Source organism: Thermobia domestica, chromosome 3 (assembly GCF_964235325.1).
Source record: "Thermobia domestica chromosome 3, izTheDome1.hap1.1, whole genome shotgun sequence".
NCBI classification, from domain to species: domain Eukaryota; kingdom Metazoa; phylum Arthropoda; class Insecta; order Zygentoma; family Lepismatidae; genus Thermobia; species Thermobia domestica.
The window spans coordinates 164,124,905-164,152,736 of NC_137456.1; the positions used below are offsets into that span (position 1 = coordinate 164,124,905).

The 27,832-nt window shown below is 36.9% G+C and overlaps 1 protein-coding gene across 1 annotated transcript in view; it reads right to left on the bottom strand.

The window, feature by feature from the left end:
• Nucleotides 1–27,832, bottom strand: part of LOC145680859 (kielin/chordin-like protein) — a 1,295,905-nt gene that overhangs the window by 464,576 nt on the left and 803,497 nt on the right. Inside the window, exon 6 of the mRNA XM_081751993.1 lies at nt 17,170–17,446. Within this exon, the coding sequence (XP_081608119.1) occupies nt 17,170–17,446 (277 nt within the window). The remainder of the gene's footprint in view (nt 1–17,169; nt 17,447–27,832) is intronic.

Sequence of the window (27,832 nt, forward strand, 5' to 3'; positions counted from 1 at the left end):
GTTGAAATTGACGATGTAAATGCAATGACTCTAGATTTCCTGTACATTTGTAATCTCTGTAGAGTGCTCGTGAACGTCTGATAAGTGGTAAATAATGGGGTGGGAGCGTTGGGTGATAACTATGGGATGTACTAGTCGGTATAAAACGGCTGGTAGCGTCATGGAGTGCTGTAGTTATTCTATCCAAAGAATTATGAAAATCTTCCTCCGTTTCTGATAGAGTTGAGTTTGCAAAAATGCTACTAAGATAATTTCGATATCCTGGCCAGTCGGCTTTGTCGAATCGCAATGTGGTAATCTATATGTAAATTTCTTCGTCTTTATTTAACCGGATTTCAACCTTGTCTTTGCCTGCTTCTAGTCCGAGGAATGCTCTAACGTCACAATATCCAAAATTGACATGGATTGTTCCCTTAGAATAGGTTTTAACTTTCTTTTCAGAACGTTTAAACTCTCTAGCATTAAATTTGTGGAAACAGCAGAGAAAATATAAAAATACGTTACTTGTGTAGGAGAACAGTGCTGCCATCTATTGTCGCCTATCTCCCTTTACACCAGCCACCAAGGAATAACATTACTTGTGTGAACGGACTTGTGGATAACATATACTTATATACTAACCTAAATAACTGATATACAACATAATTATGTTATATACTAATAACAATTAAATCAATGGCTCGCCGCGGGGAATAGTGATAATTAATTTTCAACACTTTAGACACTGTCAAGTATGCTATGCACTTACCTTAGTTTCCTTCTTCTGAGGGAAATATATTGTTATATCCACCTTCCTGCAGCTACTCTTCTGATCTTTGTCGCTGTCGGGGTAGAAAATCGCGTATTCTTTCTTGTGAATATTTTGCAAGTGTTTCTTCACCGCGTTATATTACGAGAATGCATTTTCAATTCTATCTTCTTAGGCTTACAAAATTTACAAATAGCCAACTCAGCATTCGTCGCAATTTCAAACTAATCCTAGAACTTACTTTTACCCCCTGCTGTTTCGGATGGATCAAGACTCGAACTTGCAGAAACAGTACCTGAATCCGTTTCACTTTCAACTGGGTCCCCATTTGGTTCTTCTAAAATATCGTCGCCACTATCAACATTTACACGTTTTGGTCGTTTCCTTGAAGGGTGATTTTCCACTATAAAAATGTTTTTAGACCACCAAAAGCGCTTGTAGATAACAAAAGAACTCCTCACAACACAATACGACCCAATTCTTTTGGTTCGTTCGCGCTTATAGCAATGTTGCATTATCGCATTTTATCAACTTTCGCTTTCAACTTATATATTGTTGCCATATCTAAAAAATAAAATTACTGACAGATATAGGGCCATTCCTACCATCTCCCACCAAACCTATAGGGCCATCCTACCAAACCAGTGTTTGAATTAAACTTCCGAACTAGAGGGGGATGTTTTTGATAAATATATAGAAAGAAAATACTTATTCCATGTAAAAATGTAATGTTATTTCTGCGAGCCGGGCCGGGGATAAACTTTGACGAGAAGGGATTTCCCCGCCATCCCGCAACATTCATCGCTAGTAGTAATGTGAAAAAGACAGAAACAACAGAAATATCACATTTCGCAGCAATAGGGAGTCTTATTCGCTTTTCAGACCAAAAACAGAAGTTCATGTATTCGTGCGCGCCTGCGTGTATGTGTTTGTGTCGCAAAATAAAGTCCTAAATCGTTGCTGTAATAATTTGCAATTTACAAAGCTTTTCTTTTTTAATGATGTTTAGAAACTAAAGAAGTCTTTAATTCTGAAAATCAACCTTGAATAATAATAAATCTCATAAAATGTCTATTGCCCCAATCACTTTTTGTTACTGGAGACATTAACGCTCAACCTAGAAAACTCAATAAATGTAAAATCACTAAATATACAATTAAATGTAATTCCTAAATGTTGCGAGACTGCGACAAGTCTCGCGAGACTTCTCGTGCGAGAATTAACCGAGTCTCGTCTCGCGTCTCATCTCGCATGATTTAGTCTCGTCTCGCGTCTCGCATAAAATTTTGAGTCTCGTCTCGTGTCTCGTCTCGCAAATGCAAGACGAGACGCGAGACGATGCGAGACTTCTCGCGTCTCGCGTGCATCCCTAGAACTGGAGACTCCCCATGCACCAAAGGTGAACGCTCTACAACTGAGCCACCGCGACCCCTAATTTTATTTGGATTCAAATACACATTCTAAAAGAGGAAAGAAGGTTTCAATATAGTTTTGAAATATTTTCATAAACCTTTCTTCAAATTCAACCTTGGACACTGGAGCTAGTAATTAAATTATAATAAAGTGTATGAATGACAGCCATTGCTATTTTTTTACCAATATTCTGCTTGTATAGACCTATACGTATATATACACAAACGAAAGATTACTTCAGCTTATGAAGAGCACCTATAGATTTTGAGTTGCTCGTTTCCTCTGAGTATTTCTGCTATTTTCGGTGTCACGTACAAAGCTATATTACAGACGGCAGTCCTTTCTTTCTTTTTCCTTCTTTTTTCCCTCTTTTAGTATTGCGCGTGGACGGAAATGTGGTAGTGCACTGCAGTGTTGGTTTTATCCTCTTGTCACTTGGAATTGGAATTTCAGAGGGTTGCTGAAGAAGGCAAGAGCGGTAGGTGTAAGGGTAAATTGAAGAAAGAAAAAGAAAAGACAAGAGGCCACTAGCACCAACTAAAGATAGTGGAGTACGAGAGAAGGAGTAAAGGATTTTGGGGATGATCTCAAAAAAATGGTTTCGGAAGATGCTGAGTGAGAGTACCACTGCGTGTGTGAAAGCTGAAATGACAAAAAACGACGTTTTTGAAAGGAAAAAAAAGGAACACCTTCTATTCCATCCAATCTACTTTAAAAGTGGGGAGGTTTGGGGTTGGGCTAAAACCTTCTCTCTGGCTGTCATTCGGATGGTAGAAACAGAAAGAGCTTTCTGCCAACCACACCACTAACCTAAGTCTTCCTTTTAACACCTTCAGATGTACCATCAGCACGTATTATATTACGATGGCTTCTGCTGTTTTATATATATATACTTTTTTTCCCTGTAACATCTTCCTTTCCAGTCAGTTGTCTTTGCGTTGTTTTTAATTTTATTATACTTTTTTTTACTTCTTACATTTTTCCTTACTTTTTTCCCATTGTTGTATTGTTGTTATGTGACGCATGTCAAAAGTCACGGGTAGATAGCTTCCCGAAAACAGATTTTGAAATATTTACAGCTAGAAGAAAAGAAAGGCAGAAAGAAAAGAAAAAAATGAATGAAAGAAGAAAGAATATGACAGAGACAAGTTTTAGCAGTCAAAATGTAACGAATTCTTTCTTTCTTTCTATTTCTCGTCTTATGTCATTTGCAGCCCATTTATTAAATTCCATTTTCGTTCCACATTGTATTCCATAACGTATTGCCCTCTTCCTCGTTTTAATATATTTTCTTGTCCTTTTATATAAAACTGCGACAAATTTCAGATATTTATTACTTGTTCTTGAACTATCCGTCTACGCTCAATGTTTAAAAGATGATTTCAAGTAAAATAGCCATGCATAATTGTGACTCATCCCTTGTGGAATTTCAATATGTATCATTTCAAGCACCAGTACACAGATATTTTGATTGCATTTACATATTGAAAATCTTTGCATTTGCATATTTTCATTGCTTTTACATATTCTTGATATCCCCTCTAAATCATGATTGCTGACTGGATACTAACTACGGATACTGGATACTGGATACTGGATACTCCATGCATCTCTTTACTGGTATTCTGGTTTTAATCTTTAAAAATTCTAGCATATTTTATATTTTTAGTACTATTTAACGAGAACTTAGTACCATTTTTTAAATCTTCAAATGTATCTCTCTTTTATTCTTTCATACTACTTATTTATTTTAATCTCATACGGTCCAATATTTCGGGATCACGACATCAAAGAGACGACACAAATTGGAAAGATCATTCAAATTTGGGAGAAAGCAATTTAACTTGGTCTCAGCTTTGATAAAATACATTTTTGGGCGTTTGTTTATAAGACAAATTCTTTCTGTTTTACGGGGGATACGAACGAGGTATTTTTTTCTAATCATTTACATGAATTTGAGTGAATCCATCAGTTTAGAGTCAAAGAAAGATATTCGACTCGGTGTAGACATTGCGAAAATGTATTTAATGTCAATTGTGTAAAGGTTTTCAGTGACCGAAATGAAATCCAAAATTCATTAACATATATTTTGAGACCAGAAAACCATTATACAATATTAACCCTCTCTCTAAAATACACGAATAGACATTAAAATGCAACAAGAAACAAACATCAGATTTATCTCACATTTGCTGTGTACATGATGTAAAAGCAGTATTACAACGATATGTTGTATTTTTAACTGTATTCTTTAAGCAAAATGTGTGATCTTTTCTATAAAATATGCACTAGCCAGCTAGGTTAAAAAGAGCAAGAAAAGGAAACATACCGTGTTATAAATCAGTGTATGCTTTGTTGATTATATTTCACCAAGACGATGTGTTTATTGTGATTATATGTTACTATGGGAACAAAGCAAAGTTAGACATAATGCCAACTACTTTTTAAGGATCACAAAGTTTATAAAAAGAAAGTGTACAATAAACGACATTTTGCTTTATGTAGATTTAGTTTATTCATCGTGGCTCAATAAGATAATATAATGTTAGAATCAGGGCACTAAAACGAAAACAGCTCCAGGACGAATCACATTCGTCGTCCATGCCTCTCGAAATAGCAACCGGAGGCAGTAACAATAGTCATAGTTCAGCATTCACTGAATGTTAGCGTGACATGGGTGTGTGTGTGCTGCTAAAAGATAACTCATTGTCTAATGCTGTAGCAATGCAAGTAGGCTTAGAAAAAATATGCTTTTGATTGGGGTTAAATTATGATATGATATGCTAATTATCCTTCTGTGACATTGGTGACCATGTTGGATAGAATGCAGCGAGGTGATGCAAGTATGGTATCGTTGAATCCTGGAAGGCAAAACGCATTAAGAAGCAGGACCCCATAAGCTCTGACATACTATGGACCAAGAAAACGTTGTATATTTGGTGTGAGTGACTACAGCAGATCGGACAACCATATCTTGAGCAGTGAAAAGTGCCTTACAAACAGTGCAATTTTGTCTGGTGGTCTAGGACATATTTAAACAGCGACATTGATGCGACTTATTTGACTGCACAACATAGAGTTATGCGGCGGCAATGGTCCCGCAAACGTCACATCGCCCATGAAGAGCCAAATGGACGACATCCTTTCCTCAAACGATTCCTACTTCTGTCCGCAGCATCATTGTGAACCGCATCTGTGTCTGAGAGTAATGTGGTTACAGACTTGAAGACGAGAGCATTCAACGTGTCCACACTGACTTAGTACCGAGCTCTATGATCTGGAATGTCATTAGAATTAATGCTCGTTTGCGTTTAATACAGAATCTTTGACCAACCAATGATATATTGATTAAGTGTTGGACATGGTTCTGGTCCCTTATACTCTAGGCGCTGCATGGAGATACCTTCCAACATGACATGTGATTATGTAGCATGGAACGTACACATTTGCTGGATGTACACGATTTATCATGTTATACGCGACGCTGACTTGGCTGAAGCGTTCACCTAAACTGTATATGTATCTGGACATGATTGCACAACGCCTCACACAGTGGAAACCTACCCCATTTAAAATTAATGAGCTTTAGGAACATTGTAGGCATGGTTTATCACACCTTTTAGCAGGACATCCAAGGCCTCATCGTCTTTATGTCTCCTTATGTGGTAGCCGTTCTGGATGCCTGTAGTGGAACTATAGTTAGTGACCTCTGGATTCTCTGCTAGGCTGTAGTGGTAGTGTTATACATTACACAGAGCAGTAAGAGTATTCACTTCTCTGTCATATTTGGGTTTGCCAACTGTTATCGGTGTAACATTCTAAATGTATATACAACAATGTATAGAAATCATTTCCATAATTTTTATTCTGTCTGAGTGGAGAACCGACATTTTGCTGATTAATGTTCTGAATTAACAGAAGTCTTCCGGTAAGATTTAATTATCACAACTTCGTTATAGAAAATATTACTATTCTTACTATGTAAAAGTTGGTTGAATAAGAAATAGATGTTTATTATTTTATTTTGTTTTATATATATTTTAGTTCTCAATGATGCCTTCACTGATTCAAAGGAACTACATGATATGAAAGAGATATAAATAGTGGCCCAACAGGTAGTATTAATAAGGACCATTAGTAGCGCAGGCTGAATGCCGATCTGCGCAAAGGTTGACATTATGTTCTATTAAATTCGAGAAACTTCCATTTTTATTAAAGATGGACATGCTGGAGAAGCTAATGCATTCAATACAGTCAGTAAGTTAAAACTTAAGAAATTATGTTACTGTCATTACTGGATAAAGTGGATGCAAGTTCCGTAGCCATTTTTTAAAAAGCGATTTCATTTCCCAGAAGATTGCACCATCTTAAGAGTTGTCGTCTTCTCTCTAGCCACTAACGTGTAAGTATCTAGAGGTTTGAAAGTTGCATTGGGCAGGATGTGCCAAAAACTTCTTTTTAAAACGTATTAATCAAAAAGTGTAGTATTTTTAAAACTCGACGTCTTCTTCTTAGACGACAATCGGTAGGAAACACGAAAGGTTAAGGAATATTTGTTTGTATGTTTGAATTTAGCATCCCGTTTCAGCACCGAGGCTGTATGGGACGTGGATCTACAATTTAAGGTGGAACCCAAACCATTGTAATTTGTTCAATGATCTTTCGTCGGGAATCGAACCCGGCAACATACACCAAAGACGCAATACTACTACTACTACTACTACTATTACTAGCTACTAGATCAGCGTTGAGGCTATATAAGGAATCTTTGAATGAACTGAAATGAAATTGCTAGTTTAACATCCCATAATTATGAATTGTAGGATAAAGGAACAGCTAATTAATGAAAGAGAATGATTATGAACGAATTGGTGGAATGATCATGTGGGAGAACAGGGAAGAACTCCGAGAAAACTCATGGACATGATGTTGTCAACTACAAACTTTCATAGCTAATATTCAATTTATGGTTCCTCGCGCATCACATCAGAGGTGAGCGCTTTGCCACTGAATCACACCATAGGTTTACTATGCAAGGTAGTATAGGGATACTTCCAGTGACGCTGGTGTAACTCCGAAAAATGGTAAACGATGACGAACATATTACGTATTATACACGTACACAGGAGATACACTTCTTTTTGGGCAGAATATAAAGATAAAAGGATATAGTCATAAAAGAGGGAGAAGAAAAGAAAGCAATAATACACGAACGTAACATATTTAATACCGTTAATATTGTGAAGGATTTAGATTTGTAAATTATGAACAAATTTCTGATCTTATTTCATTTGTTGCTCCCTGGTTTCTAGCGAAATTTTCCGTAATTACATTCGGAATTTGTTATTCACTAACTCGAGGCAATTTGTTTCTGTGGCAGAACACGTCTTTTTACTCTTTTATCCCAGAATAGCGCTAACAGTACATCTTGTGTGGCAATTTTGAGTGTGCTTTTTTTCTCTTTGACACTTGTATAGCAAGAGATGAGGGACGCAATTTTGTATCCCACGCTACGCCGTCGAAACGAGAGTGAAGTGGATTTCGTCGTAAAACATTCATCAGAATGACTAATGGAAGCTTTGCTTCAACTTGGCTTGTAAGGAAATTAAAATCGGAAACGAAGTTTAAATAAAACATAAGTTTGGAGACAAGAGAGGTGATAAACTGAGGCGGTTGCTGTTTCGCCACTGAGAAAATCGAGCTACGCTGCGGCAAGTTTTCAATGCATGATTTGTTACAATACAGGGTGACTTTCATTCGTTATGTACGGAGGATGGATTTTCAATCTATAAATGTAACTAAGGTTCTCTTGTGCAAATAGTAAAAGTAGTTGCATATTTTTAATCATGTTTATTAGGGAAGATTATGTTACGTATTTCAATGTTTTAGTAACAATCTACTTCACAATTTTGTGGTTCTTAAAATTACAAGCAGTATGAGCTTCAATGTTACGAGTAACATTATGTGCGTCATTCTAAGAAGTATGTGTATCACTGGTAGGAATGTGTATCACCAGTGGAAGAAGACAAACAGAGACACATTCTGCTAGTTAGTAGTGCATTTTTCATGTTTATTTTACATGCACTATATACAGAGTGTTTCAAAACAACACCGACAACGTTTGCGAGGTGATTTCTGACACCAAGATAAGACAAAGAGTATAGACCAACCTGAGTGCACAAATGTCTCCTTTCGGAGTTATAGGCTACCAAAAACATAAAAATATGAACTTTAAAGGTCCATAACTCCAAAATTATGAGATATACCGTAGGCGGGTCAAGACTTTACTTAGGAACTAATATGTGCACTATCGAAAAATATATGTTTCAGAATCCTAAGGTGCTCACGAAACAATTTTTATAGAGTGACTTTGGCTACGAACATATAATTTGAAGTGATCTCCAACTACCTCTATAAAAATTGATGCGAAAGTACCACAAGATTCTGAAACTTGGATATTTGGATAGAGGACATACTAGTTAGTAAGTGAAGTCTTGACCCGACTACGGTAGGTCTCATAGTTTTGGAGCTATGGATCTTTAATGTTCATTTTTTAATGTTTTTGGCAGCAACTCCGAAAGAAAGCATTTGTGTGCTCGGAGGTTCAATGCCGCGTTCACAAAAGCTCTCCACTGATTTCTATCCTTAGCCAAATGGATCCAGTTTTTACTTTGTATTCCTATTTCTGCGAGATCTATCTTAATATTGTCCTCCCATCTTCGCCTAGGCAATCCTAGATGCTTAGATTCTAAAAGCTTTCCTGCTTTTCCTTTAAGGGTTACATGACCTGCCCACCTGAGCCTCCTAGATTTGATGACCCAAACAATGTTTGCTAAACCGTACAAATTATGTAGTTCCTCGTAATGAAGTTTGCGCCATTCCCCATCCCCGTTCCTTTTGGGTCCGAATATTCGTCTTAGGATCTTGTTCTTAAATACTTTCAGACTACGATCTTCCCTCAGAGTATGCGACCATGTTTCGCAACCATACAGAACAACAGGCATGATTATCGTTTTATATATTTTAAGCTTCAAATTCCTCGACAGAATTCGCGACGACAAGAGATTTTGAACTGAACAATAACACGCATTCCCTGCTTTTAGTCGATATTTAATTTCTTCGTGAATATAGTTTTCGTCTGTAAATATTGATCCTAGATATTTGAAAGTACCCACTTTATCAAAAGTATTATTTGATATTTTAATGCATCAATAATATTACGATATCAACGAAGCTACATGTATTTAGTTTTTTCTGCCATATTCATTATATATATTCATTTTCTTTGACATTTATATATTTATCAGATGATCAAATGTACCATTCAATCACTCTTGTTCTTTTCAGAGATAATACTCATAACGACTCGAACAGTAATACTTCCCTTACGGTAAGTTAACTTCATTAAGGTGAGTATTACCTTCAGCTCATAGCACATTAAGCAACGATTCTTCATTTCGGTGTGATTTCAATAAACTTTGATATACTAAGCAGTACAATACTATGACATATGAAACAATAGCAATGATGTTGTAGCTACCCACGGAATGTATATTAAACTATTAAATATTGAATTTTAGTGCCATAGTATTGAAATTACATTTGAAGATATGATATAATTTTGAGTGAGGCTGAGAATGAAGAATTTATGGGCCTCCAAGCTATGAGTAATTCAGAAATCCATTATCAATCTTAATACTTCAGTCAACATATACAGGAAATTATATATATACAGGGTGTTTGAAAACAACACCGACAACGTTTGGGACACCAAGATAAGACACAAAGTATAGACCAACCTGGGTGCACAAATGTTTCCTTTCGGAGTTATAAGCTGCCAAAAATGTAAAAAAATGAACTTTAAAGGTCCATAGCTCCAAAACTATGGGGCCTACCGTAGTCGGGTCAAGACTTTACTAAGGAACTAATATGTGTTCTATCCAAAAATACATGCTTCAGAATCCTGTAGTATTTCCGCAACAATTTTTATAGAGGTAGTTAGCGAGTACTTCAGATTATCCTATATGCCGGTAACCAAACAGCCTGTACAAAAAATGTTGCGTAAGTACCTTTGGATTCTGAAACATGTATTTTGGATAGAGCACATATTAGTTCCTAAGTAAAGTCTTGACCCGATTACGGTAGCTTCCATAGTTTTGGAGCTATTGACCTTTAAAGTTCACTTTTTTCATGTTTTCGCCAGCCTATAACTCCGAAAGGAAGCATTTGTGCGGAATCACCTCGCAAACGTTGTCGGTGTTGTTTTAAACACCCGATATATATATATATATATATATATATATATATATACAGTGGCGTATTTAGGGGGTGGCTTCCGGGCTTAAGCCCCCCCCGAAATCTTACTTAGTATAGTAAAGTAAATGAAATACCTTGCAGAATTTTCACATTTCCAGGCAAAGCCCCCCCCGAAAGTTAGCAAAGCCCCTCCCGAAACAAAATCGTAAATACGCCACTGTATATATATATATATATATATATATATATATATATATATATATATATATATATATATATATATATATATAAAAGTAAATGTAATGAACTTGTGAAGTTTCCTTATAAAAACATATTTTCAATTTCGATTACAGATCACATACCCTAACGGTGATGTTATCAGTCGACAATGTAATCAATATATATTTAATAATCTATGTCTTGTGTGTTTCTTGTTTCGGCTTTGTGATCATGTGCAGATTTTATACATTTCTCACCTACCAAATTTAAGCATCATACTTATCTTAATTGCACAACACTTTGTACATAAATTTTCTAAAATGAACGAGAATAATACAGTGACTTACTTTGTATAAATAAAATATAACTGACGTCTGTAGTGCGTTTTGGTGTAGATCAAGAAAGCGGTCACAGTTAAACAAAAAGTTTAAAAGTTAACCATAATTTGGAAAATGAAATGAAATCTTTAAGTTTAACGTCCCACGATTATGCCGGTTAGGCTAATGGAGACGGTGATAATGAGAAATGAGTGAAGTGGTGGAATGAAGAAAGTGGGAGGAATCGGGAGAACCACGAGAAAACCCACAAGCACGGTGTTTGTCCACCAGAAAGTCCACACGGCGCGAGCTGGGATCGAGCCAGGGACCCTAAGCACCGGAGGTGAGTGCTCTACCACTGATTAACCATAATTTGGGTGATATCGTACGCATCATATTATATACTGGCGTCGTGCTAGTGTCATAATGAAAACCTTAATGAGGGTATATTTGAGAATAAGTTTCATCTTAATATATGGCGTGCAGTGGCAGATTTAGAAGGTAAAAACTGAGAGGGCCAGCCAGACTCCAGACGATTATAGGTATATCATGAGTTTACTATAAACTTTTAAAAATATATAAATACTAACTTAAATTATTTCGTCACTCAAAAAACTGGGAGGCCAAAGCCCCCGATACCAGGATAGATGCGCCACTGATGACATGGTTATTGTTAAGTGTAATGTACGGTGCAGAAAATGTTTATTAATGGAACACATACTCGGTTGAGTTAGGAATTGCGAAGGTGAACGTGTATAAACGGACAATGTGTATTTTGTGCAGGAATGAAAATGAAGATAGATAGTTGGACGACATCCTTTTAGTCAAGTTAGGAAGAAAGAAAAAAGGAAAAGAAAATGTATTGAAGTGCAACTGTCAACCACTAACACAATCATTTGACTTTGTTTTCCTTTTATTAAATTTAGAACCATGGTTTTGCTAATCCTCTAGATTACGGGTTAGAATTTTCGTAGAGTTACATTGTAAATAATTTGCACAGGTACTTACAAAACACCAAAATGAATCTCTCGGGCCTGAAAAAAAGAAGCCGTAGGACACATTTGGTATGCGGTTTTTCTTTTCTATACATACTCATATGAAAAAATCCAGATATTGTATACAGTAATAGGCTATCTTAAGTTTGTTTGCATGTTGTTGGTTCTGCATCAAACGCTGAAGATTTAGACGATCACCATCGAAAGTTTCATTGCAGCCCCACCCTTTGGGCTTGTTTTCGTGACGTAGCCCGATAAAACTGCATCCATTAGTGACCGTCTCCTTAGCTCTGGACTTTAATTTTCACCCCTGATTTTATGTTAGTTAAAGCAATGTCGTTAACTTGTTCCAAGTTCGAAATTTGGGAGATATCGTATAGCTTTGGTGAATTTGGAGGAGAATAAATTGTGAGGAAAAGTATTGAGTGCATGGGGTTATATATCCACTAATAAAGAACTATGAATGACTAGTTCAGATATATAGAAAACGTAGCTAGAAGTACCTGTTTGATCATTAGGCTCCATTATATGTGTAACTCTCTACATTTCTTGAAATCTTCACCATTCCAAAAAATAGCATAAATAAAATTGCTCCTAAACCGCTATTATCTAACCGTAAATCCAATAGTAATATTGGTGAAGTGAAATTGCAACTTGTGCTTCGAATATGGATCAACTAGGACACGGAGGACAGAAATTAGTCAAACATGGCGCTGTCGTCAAAAGTCTTGCACATTAATTGAAAGTGTTTTGTAAACCTGACATTAATAAGTGGTATAGTTTAATGTACAACGGTGTAATGTCAGCACCTATAAATGTAAATCATGTTCTAGAATTCATGTAGCTCTTCCTGAAGGTTGCCCAGCGTTTGGCAAGCGATATTTTCGTTCTTTCGGATTTAATCCTTTACTTGCACCTGCACTTCGTATTTTTCCTTCGTCTAGATGTAATAATAGATATGGATTGCAAATATTCCAAATCGAAAATGATGTACCCAGGGCCGGATTTAGGGGGGTGCACCAGTGCATGTGCATATACACTATCTAAAATGAGAAGCTAGCAGTGAAAAGAGCAACACTTTCTGAAGCTTTCTGCTGTCATGTTTCCATTTGGGACCTAAAAGTAAGCAGAGCTTTGCAAAAGGAATAGTTTAAGTAAATTTTCTGAAGGTTGAAGCGAAAGCATTCACCAAACAACCAACATTCCTTATTCACCATAGATGCCTAAAGTAATTAAGAAAAATCAAATTTAATCCAAATATAGTAGTAGTTATTGGTGCACCCTCCGTCGGAAAATTCTGGATCCGGCCTTGAATGTACCGTATGTCAACAATGTTCAAAGTGAAAAATTGTCAAATGTCTACAGAGAGAATGTTTTAGCAAAAGAAATATAAAAAAGAACAACGGTGGAAAGGGAGGTCGCATTATTTTGCGTACCGTATGCCTCCGGAACTACGTGAGGCATTTAAGGTTTATGCACTTTCGGGTGCTTACATGTGAAATTAATCCAGCCAATCCCTTTTATAATAGTTGCCATGTCAAGAATAATAGATCAACTCAGGGACTAGAGTACTGCAACAATTATCAAATATTATCTTCAAGAGGTTATCTTCTCAATTTCTATTTTTTAAATACAAATATAATTGACAAGACAATTTGAAGACAAGAAGAATTCAATACAGTATATAAAAGTGCAAGAAAATCTTTTATTTCAGTAATGAATAAACGTAAAATAGAACAGATACTTATATCTAGATATGTAATATAAAAGGACAATGAAGAATCGATGCTTAGGAATAGTAAAAGAATCCTGTTGTGAGAAGAAATGTGTATTGTGTACATACTATCTGAATAAAGTTGTATTGGTCATGAAAGCGTAAAACAGACCTCTTCTCGTGGAAATAAAATGTTCAATATGAGTACTTTAAAGGCCTAGGTCAAAAAAATTTTTTTTCCTGTTTTTGACTGATTATGATACTGTGAAAACGATGAAAACGCAATTAAACCAGGTCATGAGGAAGTTTGATACTTCTAAAGACGATTTCCCGAGGGGAAAACTTTCTACAGTAAGACTTCTGACATTTAATTATTACTTTCTCAGTTTTTAAGGCATCAACGTGATCTTGTGTCAAACTCTTCAAAATTTAGCACTGAATACAAAAATAACAAAAACTCAAAATCTTACTTCCCCTACAAGAGGTCTTTCCACTTTTCGCATCATACATACCGAAAAAGAGTTTTAAAATCTCATGTGAAGTATTATGCAACGAGGTAGAAACATACACCATCCAAAGTGACTAGAAACAACGAAGAAAATTCTGAAAATAGCTGCAGTTTAAGAACTTTGGAAAATTAGATAAAAGAAGAATGTACCTATATATAATAATTAAAAATATATAATTCTCTTCAATCCAGTCACCATACTTTTGTCTTCTCTTTATAACTCTTATTGTAATAGATTGTTATATTTTCTTCATGGCTTTTGTCTTCACAGTCTTTCTTGAATAGTTAACGAAAATAATGATCTTCTATTAAAATTTCACAAGATTGATATTATTCTCAAATTATATATATATAATTTAACCTTTGTGCATCTTACTGAATTCCATTAAATAGAAAATATTACATTTTTATAAGTTGTTATTTTGATTAATTTCATTAAGTAGTCGAAATATTCATCAGGTAGATAGAACTTCGATAATGTTTAAGAACACATTTTATTTTTAACTTTTCGGAGAAAGCAGGTAATCCCTGAATGTTGTGAAGGACGATTGGATACAACAGAGTTTTTTTTTTTTTACATTGTTTCTCTTTTTATTGCCTCTTCTTCCTTTCTCCGTACTATCTGAAGGTATTTACAATGGCGAATTCATGACCGAAATACTCCAGTGAAATTTTAAGAAAGAAGCAATTGAAAATGAAATGAAATCTTTAAGTTTTACGTCCCACGATTATGTCGGTTAGGCTAAAGGAGACGGTGATGATGAGAGATGAGTGAAATGGTGGAATGAAGAAAGTGGGAGGAAACGGAAGAACCCCGAGAAAACCCACGAGCACGGTGTTTGACCACCATAAACTCCACATGGCGCTAGCTGGGATCAAACCAAGGACCTCAAACACCGGAGGTGAACGCTCGACCACTGAGTCACCGCGCTCCCAAGAAGCAATTGAAACAGTCCAAGAATTCATATAAAAATATAACTTATAGATAAAAATCATCTGCTAAGCAACACCACACACAAGTGAATAAAAGAAAATTGGAAGCCAGAATATCATTCGGTAAGTTTAATAGTGATACTACTGCTTGGAAAGGGATATCATGAGAATTTGGCAGGGGATGCATTGTGAATTATAAGAGGTAGGTACCATTTCTCAGTTATAGTGATCGCGCTAATGAGGCTTATAAAATTGTAACGTTAGTAAATCTGCCCGAAGATTGTAATGTTAGTACATGTATTCAAAGATCGTTATGTTAGTACAACTGTCAAAGATTGTAATGTTAGTACCTCTATTCGTCCGTCCACTACTTTACTCCACAACTCTTAAACGAAATCCAATGTTTGAATTCAGGTTTTTGCAATAGGTAGCTAGAGCGATTATATCGGTCGACTTCGTTAATTCAGTCAATCCGTTAAAATAACGGTCACTTTAACGGTAGCTTTCCACACCCCATTTTCCACTATTGAAACAGAGGTGTATAATTGTAGAATGCTAGAAGTTATATAACGTGTCGTTAGATGGCAGTAAATATTGTCCAACAGTTGATATTTACCGGACGGACTGAGACTTTTAGAAATAGAAACAAATATACGTTTCGTGTGATCCCGTTTCTTGTCTTTTAGCAAAATGTATTTCCTCTCAAACTTCCTTATATTAAGATTGCTAAGCCTAGAATAAATTCAACAGAAGCCACACGTACGCACAGAATGTAGCATCAAGAAGAGGTAACTGTTCTCTCTTGCCAGTTCTATACAAATATATAAATGGGAAAGAAGAAATCATTTTTGGGATGTTCTAGGCATTTACTTTTAAATACTCAAGGAAGTACATTTATCCAATGGTTACATTTTCCGGTATACTTCCCATTGCAGATGGTCAAGGTTGGCTAGTGTTCTTTACATTGTTGCCCGGACTATTATAAACCATCTTATTTAATTAATATCATTTTCAGTAGTTTATCTTATTTTTTTTTATTTTGGCAAAAACTGCTCTGGGAGAAATCTCTATCCCCTTGGATATCTATGTTACCATATTTGTTTCTAATACTTTTTTCTTTAAATTCTACAGAATTCACAATATTGTTCCAATTAATGTTTGGACTGAAGACAGCACAATTGGGAATGTTCAAAGTAAAATCGACAACATTTTGGTCTTCTTTGAGCATTCGGTTGCTCAAAATGTTATAGTTTTACGTGCTTGTGCATGGAAAATTTCTTGTCATTGACTAAAAGAGTAAAAAGACTAGAGCGTCAGCATATATTGTAGGTAATATCTATTGTAGTAGAAGATAGAAATATCATTTCAGTAATATAAGGAAAAAATCAGACTGCTGTAATAACTATGAGGGACAAAGTTGTAAGAATTTTACTTCAAATACAACACATGCATAAAATTAGTCTGGAATCTAAGTAATTACTCTAAATTCTAAATAAAATACTTTAAATTAAAACTAAAAATTAAGAACCCAATGACACAACTGCAAGTTCTTGCTTAGGAGAGGGTTGTCTCAATTTCTAGTGGTCGGATAACATCTTTGTGACTTGGAGTTGCGTCACTTACCTAATCTAGCATACTCATGATATCGATGCCACACATAGAAAATATATTTGGTATAGTAAAAAAATATTGAGATGCGATAATATTCCCATTGGAAATCCGAGATAGAAAAATACCTTGGATTAAACAATTAGAGCCTTCTGTCCTTATCTCTGTACCAATCTGCCGGAACTAGGAATTTACTTGCCACTACTGTGAGATGACTTTTTATTTGGTCGTCTTGTAAATAGAGTAGATCTATTTCAAAAAACGAAATTAATAGATAAAGTTGAGAGATACTTGGTATTGTAGCTATTGCAAGAAAAATATCTGGTAAAACTAAAAATAAATCAGCTTTATTTTTAACCTAGACTTCGGAGCCTAATGATAGGCGTACTATGTCACGGAAAATGACAATTAAAATAGTAAGGAACTTCGTAAGTAAACTACAAATTAATAGTACTTACCTCGAAGTTTATCTTGTAAACATGTTCCTGTTTCATGATCAAAGAAATAACTCAATATTCTTCCGCTGCACACTTCTCCTCCAGGTGGATACAGACATCGATTCAAGCAGTTCTCACACCTCCTGCCATGACAAGGGGAGACACAAGTGCAATAGTACGTTGCAGAGCCTCTGCCACTATGTATAGGTCGGCATGCACCACCATTTAAGCACGGAGAACTGGAACATGCATCATAACAAAAGCTATCGTTTCTTGTAGTACAGATCAATTCTCCATTCTGAAATAATAATAATAATAATAATTTAATGTCAGAAACATAAAGGCAAAACAAAATAGTGCTGTTTCAAAAACTAACAAATTATCTTACAATTAAATCAACGGCACAACGAGCACCGACAACAGCGGGAACCGCCCAATTTTCTCATTCGTTTCACATTCTTAATGTCACATCACGGGACTAGTAAAGATTTCAGGGGTATTCCGGGGAGGAAAGAATTTCCTTTCATAGCTGCTAAATTCCTCCTGAAGCATTTCTCGGACGGTCCTCAACCTGAGCTACCAATATTTTCGCAAATCTACCTTCACCCCTTATTTATCCAAAATCCTCCCAGGGGAAATCTGAAATCATCACTGCACGGAACTAATTCTTAAAATGGCGTCACAGCAGCAGAACAATTTCTGTGCGTCCAGTTTTGAAGTGTTCAAACTTGTGATAACATTCCGGTGTGAATTTCGTGCACGGTTTAAAACAAGACAGTAGGGATGCGCACGAGACAAGATTTGAGACTGTCTCGACTCGAAAATGTGCTGTAAAAGTGATGTCTCGACTCGAAAAATATATATTTTTCTATTGGAAGAGCTGTGTCTCGACTCGAATTTTGTTAGGAAAATTCTGTCTCGACTCGACTCGAACGCATCCCTACAAGACAGGAATAATACAACCTGTACGAGTAGTTTGGGACAACTGGACAACTGGATAAAGATAAGAGTTTTGGTTGATTGCATGCGCTTGGTGATAACATTGAAAAAATGAGTGAGGTGGCTATGTGACGTTGCCTCTTCCCACATTTGAAATTTCAAAATTATATACTACCGATAGTTAGTCAAGTTGTTCATTATGTCCCATAATTTGTTCCCACTTCTTAATGAAGAGAACATCCAACACAAGATAGAACAACTTCACACTTCGGCTATGTGACGTTCACTCCAATCTTCGAAATTTTAAAATTAGATATTACCCATAGGTCATAATTTTTTCACATTTGTTCGTTATTTTCCATAATTTGTTTAAGCTTATTTAGAGAGAGACCATCCAGCACTAAGTGTTATCTAACTTCACACTTGCATACTCAATGTAACAGAATCAATCCATATCACCTCCAGCAATAAGCACATAATTTGTTCCAATTTGTTCACCGTATCCCATTATTTGTCCACCCTTACTAACCTCCTGAGACCCTGCGTATTGCATACAATACGTTTCTCGAACACCCGTCATGGCTACGAATATTTAAGAACATGCCCGAATCTCGGTTATTGTATTCGGGAAGTGTCACAATTACTGCAGAAAAGGCAGCTGTTTTTGTTTTTACCTACAGGTGGCTCTATTGTCTGCTGAAGGCGGGTAGAAGACAATTGGAGTTATGGACGCATCTGATACAGGTACATTGATTGAATAATTTCTGAGAAAATAAAACATAGTGCAGAAAATTTAAGTTTAATGATTTACATATTTTATGCTTATATTACGAAGGGAAATCTACAATTTTCCTTGTGTATTGTATGCAATTCATAGCAATTTGAGACCCAAAGTACTGCATAGAATTCATACTCTCGATCAATATTTCATTAGATCCAAACAGCTGTGACGTACCAGACGTCAGAACAGCTGCATTTTGATATCCTTCCTGTTCCTCGTCCTGGGCTTTTTTCTGCGTCATTCCTTTGAGCACCACTCTCCAGACTAATCAAGCCAAGGGTGTGTAGCGCTACGGGTTTGTCCAGAGAACTGTCCCAACCTTGGTGACTATCCGAACGAGTCACCTCACCTGCATTACATTTCATCTCATTACGTCACATCTCATTGGTTTGGGCTTCGGCCCACCATATATACTCCATGGCGGATCCTGTTTCGGTCGCAGGCTCTCAGATAGATGGTCATCATGGAGGTCTACCACCAGTATTTCTTGTCCCTCCCGTTCATTCCACGAAGGTGGAAAAGCGGAAGGACGGCCATAGACACCGCCGAGCTTCGGAGCGCTCTACAGCCTCCTCTATCTCTAATGCCTCCAGCAGATCTAGATCACCGCACCATCCAGAAAGCTATGCTGAGCGAGTCATGAACTCACCGCCAGCAAAGAAACAACATTTGAACCAAACCGATACTTCCGTTGCCATGGATACCGCTATTTCTCATCCATCATCGTCACATCAATCCCATCCGCAATCAGGCATTTCATCCATTTCAGCTCCACAGATTCATTCATTTCTGCTCCAAAACTTCGATCCTAAGTACGATAACATTAAGTACGTGGTTCTTCAACTGCGCAAGTACTTACCGAGCATCGCTTTTTCTCAAGTAGTGAAGTCCCGTAATGGAATAATCTTGAAATCTCCAGATCCCAACTTTGCTATCACCATCCGGAACAAAGCTTCCTTTGAAATCTTTGGAAAAACTGCGAAAATCGAAACACTCAGTTCATCGAGACGTAAGCAACCACCACCTCCTAGGAAACCTCCTTTTCTCTCTGTTGTTATTAGGGGAGTCGACCCCTCATACACAGATGAGGAAGTTCATGAAGAATTGCAGCTAGAAGGTTTCAACATAACAAAAGTTCTTCGTATTCGCAACGATCAGGGGCCCACATACATGATGCGAATCTTAACCCCATCACAGGAGACGATTGATTCATTGCTTACTCATGGCGCACTGATCTATAAAAAGAGGCACCGTGTAGAACCATCTCGCTCATCACCACCACTTCCTCTTCGTTGCGAAAAGTGCCAAGCTTACAATCAGCATACCACTGCTAATTGTCGCAACACAGTTGTTTGTGGTTACTGCACTGGTAGTCACTCAACCCGCACATGTTCCAATTTACAACTTCCGCCTCGCTGTGCTACATGCAATGAACAGCATCCAACTTATAGCTATAAGTGCAAAGGAAAGCCTCAACCGGAAACCTCTCGTCCTGAGCTAGTAGCTCCACTCCGGACTCACGACTCCTCCACAAACACTGACTCTCCCGTCGAATCCACTCCTGTCACCATCGATAAACTTCTTGCTTTCACTACATTAGCATTACAAAATATCCACCCCTTCATTCGTCCTCATATCCTCCAGCAAATCATTCACGCTGTTCGCATTGTCTTTCATGTTTCATTCAACGCAACTTATTCTAATACAGATGCTCATTTTCACACAACAAATCTCCCACCCACTTTTTAACTGCCATCACCTATTGCACTTAATTATGGCTCTTGTCTTCTTATTCCTTAATATTCGATCCTTTTCTAAAAACAAATTACTATTCGAAACGCTACTGCTCGAAGAAAAAGCAAACGCCTTTCTCCTAAACGAAACCTTCCTTAAAAGATCGGACGTTATCCACTTCGCTCGTTATAACATCCATCGCCACGACAACCTTCTTCCCGCTCAGAGAGCCAATGGTGGGGCAGCCATAGGGTTTTACCATACCCTTCCCTCTCGGCGCCATACTTGCCCGTTACCAAATCTTCCCGAGCATGTTATCACGACTCTATATTTCCCTCAAATTGCCATCACTCTCGTCACCATTTATATAAGACCCGGACATCCGATACCTCTTGCTTTCCTCCAACATATTTCCAACACATACAAGCACTATATAATCATGGCAGATATCAATCTTCATAGCCGTACCGATAATGAACGCACCACCTTCACTCAATTTGTTACTTCCAATACCACAGGCATTCTTCATGATCTACCGGCACCATCTCGTCCTGTCTCTCAGACGACACCCGACATAGTTATCACTTCTAGTACTCTTGCCTCCTATTGTACCGTTGATGTGCTTCCACTTCTTGGCAGCGATCACGCACCTATTCGGCTGACGTACCGCCATTCTCAGGCCTCTCACTCTACCAATCCGCCACATCTTCGGCCAACTCTTCGCTACGACAAAGCCAATTGGGGCAAGTACCGTGACCATATCTCTGAGTCATTACATCATCTCCAACCTCCAGCGACAGAAGACCAGTTATATGACAGTCTTAATACCATTAACTCCACTATCACTCATGCATCAGAACTTTACATTCCATCCACTTTCTCCACACCGTATAAACCTCGTCTTCCCCCACAATACTTACCTATGATTCGCCGTTCCCGTCAATTGTACCGAGAATACCTCTGTACTAGAAATCCTGATACTCTTCATCATCATACCCAACTACAGCGTACCGTTCGAAACTATATCAAGGCTTACAAACTGAGACAATGGGTCAGAACGTGTAATACTCTTAATGAAACCAGCCATCCAACGAAATTCTGGAAAAGGTTTAATGCCATGTGTGGCAAATATACCAAGCCGCATTACCCACTTCTTCACAATAACGCTCCGCTCCAAACTGACAAAGAGAAAGCAAACGCTTTTGCTGATTACTTACAGGACATCTTTACACCTGCACCATCTACAAATTTCATCAATGCACACCCTGTTAACCGCATCAACCTTGCATCTCCTGACTTCAGCCTAACGTCTCTCATACGTTACCAAATCATCCACTCACAGCATCCATCACTACCGCTGAAATCATTACTGTTGTTAGCCGTAAGCGAAATTCAGCCCCTGGCTTTGACAACATTACATATAGACATATCAAAGAAGGTCCTCCATTATTATTGAATCTGCTTGCCATCATCTACACATTCATTCTTCGCACAGGCTTCTTTCCAACAGACTGGAAAACTTCGAAAACTCTGATGTTTCTAAAGCCCAATAAGCCTCCAACCGACACATCCTCTTACCGTCCGATCCAGTTAACATCTACTTTCAGTAAAATTCTAGAACGTATCATTGTTAAGCGGCTCCATCCGTATCTCGAAACTAAAAGTATACTCCCTATTCATCAAGCAGGCTTTCGACCTTCCTACTCCATCAACGATCAACTCCTTCGCCTCACCAGTCTAATCACAACACACTACAACTCTGTTAAACCCTCTTGCCTTCTACTATTTGACTTGGAGAAAGCCTTTGACAAGGTATGGCACCCTGCACTTCTTTACAAGCTTATTCACCTTAAATTTCCCACTGTTTACGTTCGCTTTATTTATCACTTTCTGGTCTGTCGCCTTTCATACGTTTCCATCAACAATCAGCTCTCTCATCCTATATTTCTTCTGTCTGGAGTCCCACAAGGTTCTGCCCTATCACCTCTGTTGTACATCATTTTTGTGGCCGATTTTCCTTCGCTTCCTCCTGACATTTATTTATTTCAATATGCGGACGATACAGCCTTTTTAGCCTCGGGTAACACTATTCGGCAAATTAATCAGCATCTGCAAGAGGCCATTAATCGCTTCACTCGTTGGTGCACCAAGTGGAACCTCTCTATTAATGCAGCGAAAACCCAAGCTATCACTTTCATTCCTCCCCGCAAACGTTCTAAGGTCAATAGAAACCCGTTGTTGCTCTCCCTTCAGGTTCACGATACTCCTATCATTCCAACCAGAACTGTCACCTACCTAGGCATCATTTATGATACTCACCTAACCTGGAAAGCTCACCTACAGCACATCGCTGCCAAAGCCTACAAACGCTTAAATCTCCTGAAGCGCCTCACTGGTACGACCTGGGGACTCCAACCGACCGTAGTCCTTAATACATACAAAGCATTCATGCGTCCAGTTCTCACCTACGGCTTCCCCGCCTGGATTTCTGCATCCGCTCCCTTTTACGAAAAGCTGCGAATTCTCGAACGACATGCTTTCCGCATAGCCCACCGTATTCAGCTACCCAGCCCTACCAGAGAACTTTATAAACTCATCAAATTCCCCAGCATCACATATCATCCCCAGCATCTTGAGTCTCTCCGACAGAAATTCATCTCAGCTCGTTACAGCTCTCAGCATCCATTACTCATGGCAAGTATGCATTTTCATGAACTTCATCCTGTCCGTCCTCGGTACGTTTACTCTCCGCTTTGTCTCCTTTTCACACTTTACTGCTACACTCTGCCTCCCGATCATCCAGACCGAGTGCTGTTACACGAGTATCAACTTCATGACCATCTACCTCACATTTTCCCTTCATTTACTGCACAGTGATACCTCTTGTGACTAACAGGGCTCCCATCGTCATCATCAGCCTAGAGATGCCCCTAGGCAGAAGATAACACTCATTCGTCTTCCTAACAAAACCCTGTGTTGTCCCGTGCATCGCACTTCATCCCATTCTTCGCCCTCATTATTGATTAATACTTTACATGTTAATTATTTTGTATGTGTTCATATCAAATAATCATTTACTGTATCCCATTATATTGCGCTTACGTTAATAGTTATTTTTATTGTATGTATCTTGTGATAGTCGTTGTTATTATATATTTCTATGTGTGACACCAATTAATCTACATTGCAAGTTCTGGCTAATAAACGTAGAATACCTTCCCCACAGTTATGATTATGGTCGCAAAGATCATAATATCCTGGTTTCAGATAAAAAAGAATAATAAAGGATTCCTAAAAAATGTCACTTAGCCCAACCATTGTTCCTATGAACCTAAACTATCCTATCACATCCTATACCTAAAAGAGGGTGTAGCCCTCTAAAAGGATGCTAGCTTCCGGCTAGCCTTAAAAAAAAGCATAGAATTCCACCCATTACCGTTCAATAGGAAAGCAGTATGACAAAATGGTTTTTAAATATGTACTATTGGGTCTATTGTTACCTAATATACAACATTTCACTAAAACTTCTTGACAAATAAATGCTCGGGCCTCAGGAGGCTAATGGTGAGAGGATCTCATATAAGGTAAGTGGCCAACTTCACACTTGCATAGTCAATGTAACAGAATCAATCTAATCTACCATCAACAATTCGGTTATAACTTGTTCCAATTTGTACACTACGTCCTATATGTCCACGCCTGTAATATATCATGCAATTAATGTTATTAGACATGTGCAAAATTTTATGCAAATTCAAATAATCATAGGAAATTCACTAAATAGTTGTTTTTTTCCCAATTTGATCATTATGCCGCACAATTTGTTTATGCTTAAAGTATGTTGGAAAGCACCGTGCCATTAATATTTAATTTTAAAAATAGAATTGCATATATTAAACTCAAATAACCATAAGATTCAACCAATTATGGGACATGGTAAAAAAAAAAAATTGAAACAAATTATAGTTTACCCAATGAGTGAAGTTTCCTTTTGGTTCTTTGAAGTTGCAACATGAAATAGATTACCATTAATTGAACATTATGTTATAATATAAGCGTGAACAAATTATAGGACATAGATAATAAATTGGAATAAACTACTATGTATCTATTCAATGTAGTTTGTGACAATTCTTTGAATTTGCAACATAACATTCTGTTCTTTTCCAAATTTACAACTTATTGCACAGTATGTAACCAAAAAACTGTAAACAAATTTTGGGATGTTGTGAACAAATTGGAACATATTATGATTGGAACATATTAAGATCTTGCTATTCAATGTGGTTTCCTGTTGTTCCTTAAAGTTTTAGCTTAAAATTCTGTCATTTTCCTAATTTTACCATTAGTTGGATGATGTGTTCCAATATAAGCATGAACAAATATTGGAACATAGTGAACAAATTGGAATAGTGTAAAATCTAATTATTCATTACATTTCCAATGATGCTTTAAATTTGCAACATAAATTTTTGTACTTTTTTAAAAGAAAAAGACTTCATCATTAATTGGAAGCCATGTTCTAATATAAACATGAACAAATTATTGGTGGTGGTTTGGATTGATTCTGAGACATTGAGTATGCAAGTGTAAAGTCAGCCCCCCTCTCCTTATTTGGAATTTTCTCTCCATTGATTTACATGAACAAGTTATGGAACATAATGAACAAATAAGAACACATTGTGATCTAATTATTTGTAGTACATAATTCTAAAACTTCGAATATGGGAGCCAAAGTCATATAGCTAAATTGTGAAGTTGTCTTCCAGTTTATGTGAAACGCTCTCTCAATTAACAAACGTGAACAAATTGCAGAACATGTGAACAAATAGGAAGAAATTATGAATTAATTATTGGGGAGGGGGGTGAAATAATTCTGAGACAATGAATATGATAGTGTGAAGTCGCCCAAGTCCCTTGTGTGGGACTCTCTTTCCATTATTAAGCGTGAAAAAATCACAAGATATAATGAACATATCTATAGGAACTAATTACTGGTAGCATCTAATTTTTAAACTTCGCATGTGGTGCGGGCGCGGGGGGAGAAGATAGAGGATCTTCACAAAACCGTGTGCGGAGTTCTAGCGAAGTTTCCGCAACATAATCGCTAGAGAAAGAATTGAATTGGACACACCAAAAATTAGGGTGTGAAAGATGCGTAAAATAAGCGGCCATACTTTCAGCCGTTCAATAAGATACTGATGCTAGAGCTAGCCCTTACACTACCAGACGAATTGAAAATGTGTGACCTTTACGAAGAGATGCAGTTAAAAATAGAAGGAAATGGAATTATGAAATGTATCACACGAATGGAGTCTACAACTCAAAGCAATTTGTCCTTTTTAGCTTACTTTAATCAACGTTTAATAACTGAATTATGGTTCTTCTTGTATATACCGTTAAACCAATTTTAGATTATTACAGCTTCAAAATAATGTACTTGTATGACAATATTAAACTTTATATGTTAGGATGTGTTTCTTTCATATTTTCGCGGAAGGAATTATTTCCTAAGTTTCATGGAATATGTATTGCATATGGTTATCTTTATAAGTTGGCCACTTCCTGATAGGCAGTGTAAACAAATTTCACAGTAGCATCTGTAGAATTTCATAAACTTAGAGATTACATATAATATATATAAACTGTACCGTAAGACTTACGGTTACTTTGCACAAGATTTAAAGAATTTTAAAGAAAATCGCACGTAACTTACAAACGTAACGATTTAGAACAGTGTAGCCTTTAAACATATAATAGCTAGATATATGTGGTAAATATTCGTGCAAATTAATTAGTAAACATTCAGTATGACCATAGTTATTGAAATATAAACTTTGGTGCAAAGTAACCCCATAGTTGGGGTTACTTTGCGCGACATACAAAAAATATATTCAACATACGAATATAACATTTCTGTGCAATGTTTTCCCTTCAGTACTTATACGTTTTAATTTCTACACAAAACTGCATACAGTTTATAAATATTGAAATTAGAATGAAGGTACTGGTATCGATACTTAGTATGAATTACCAATATTTGTAAAGAAAATTATGTATTTTCTGGTACCGGCACAGGAACCACATTCTATTAGTTTAGCATATGTCACACAAAAATGCCAACTCAAGAACACCCCCCCCCCCTCACACACAAATCCTCGTGAACTGATTTGCCTTGGTTATTCCTTGTCCAAGAATATCGTCCCAATCGTAATTAGTGGAAGGTTTACGGGGTTTGGGACTTTCAGGCTGAAGTCCACCCAAATTGCATGGTTTCTGTTTTTTTAATCTAATGTTAGTCTTTCCTATGCGTATAAGCTTTAAGCCCCCCCAAAAGTCTAATTATTTCTAAAAATAAAAAAATGATGCCTTTGTGAGCGAATTCCCTCTCAATTTTTTTTTCTGGATCCACCACTGTTGTTCATAGTTGATTTTCCAACAAGAAATTCATTCCGACATCTACCTAAATAGGAAATTTACCTAATTTTAGAATGCAGGAGGTTCCAGTAGTAATAATTTCCTATCTAAGAGATATTTTGGACTTGTGCAAAGTAACCCCGATTAAAGGCTGAAATCGCCTTCTTCCAGTTTTATCTTTTTATGACTTTAAAACATTTTACACTTGAATTTCAACTAGTGCTTCAAAGTCCCATTATACACAGTAGTATTCTACGAAACTGACAACTTTGACGGGAATTCTTGTGGGTGATATCTTTCAAATTTTGTTGGTCTTTACCAATGACTGCTTTTCATACTTCTACAACAACAAACCCTATGGGGAATTAGAAACTAATGTTAACCCCCAACATGATAGTATAGCCAAAATACAGTTAGATGTTCTATCTTACGGTGGCAGTTCAAATTTCCTCTTTACAGTTCATCGTTTTAGCGATAGAGGACTGTGAAATTCTTTTTCATATTTTGTGCAAAGTAACCAAGTCTTACGGTGTGTTTTAACGTTTCCCCTTCAAAAAAATCAAAATAGAAAGAGTTTGAACGTATTAATATGAAGTTTAAACTTCTGTAACCGCAGGAGGTTAAGAGACAAGATACCAGATAATTCAGGGGAAAAGGAAATTAACTTTTCTAATTAACTGGCTAATGTCCATCTTTAGAAAAAAAAACTTGAGCGTACTTAAATAACAACTATAATAATATAACATACAAAATAATGATTAAAGGAAGAGAAAGAAACTAGGGAGAAACATTCTCAAAATGAAGTTAGAAAAA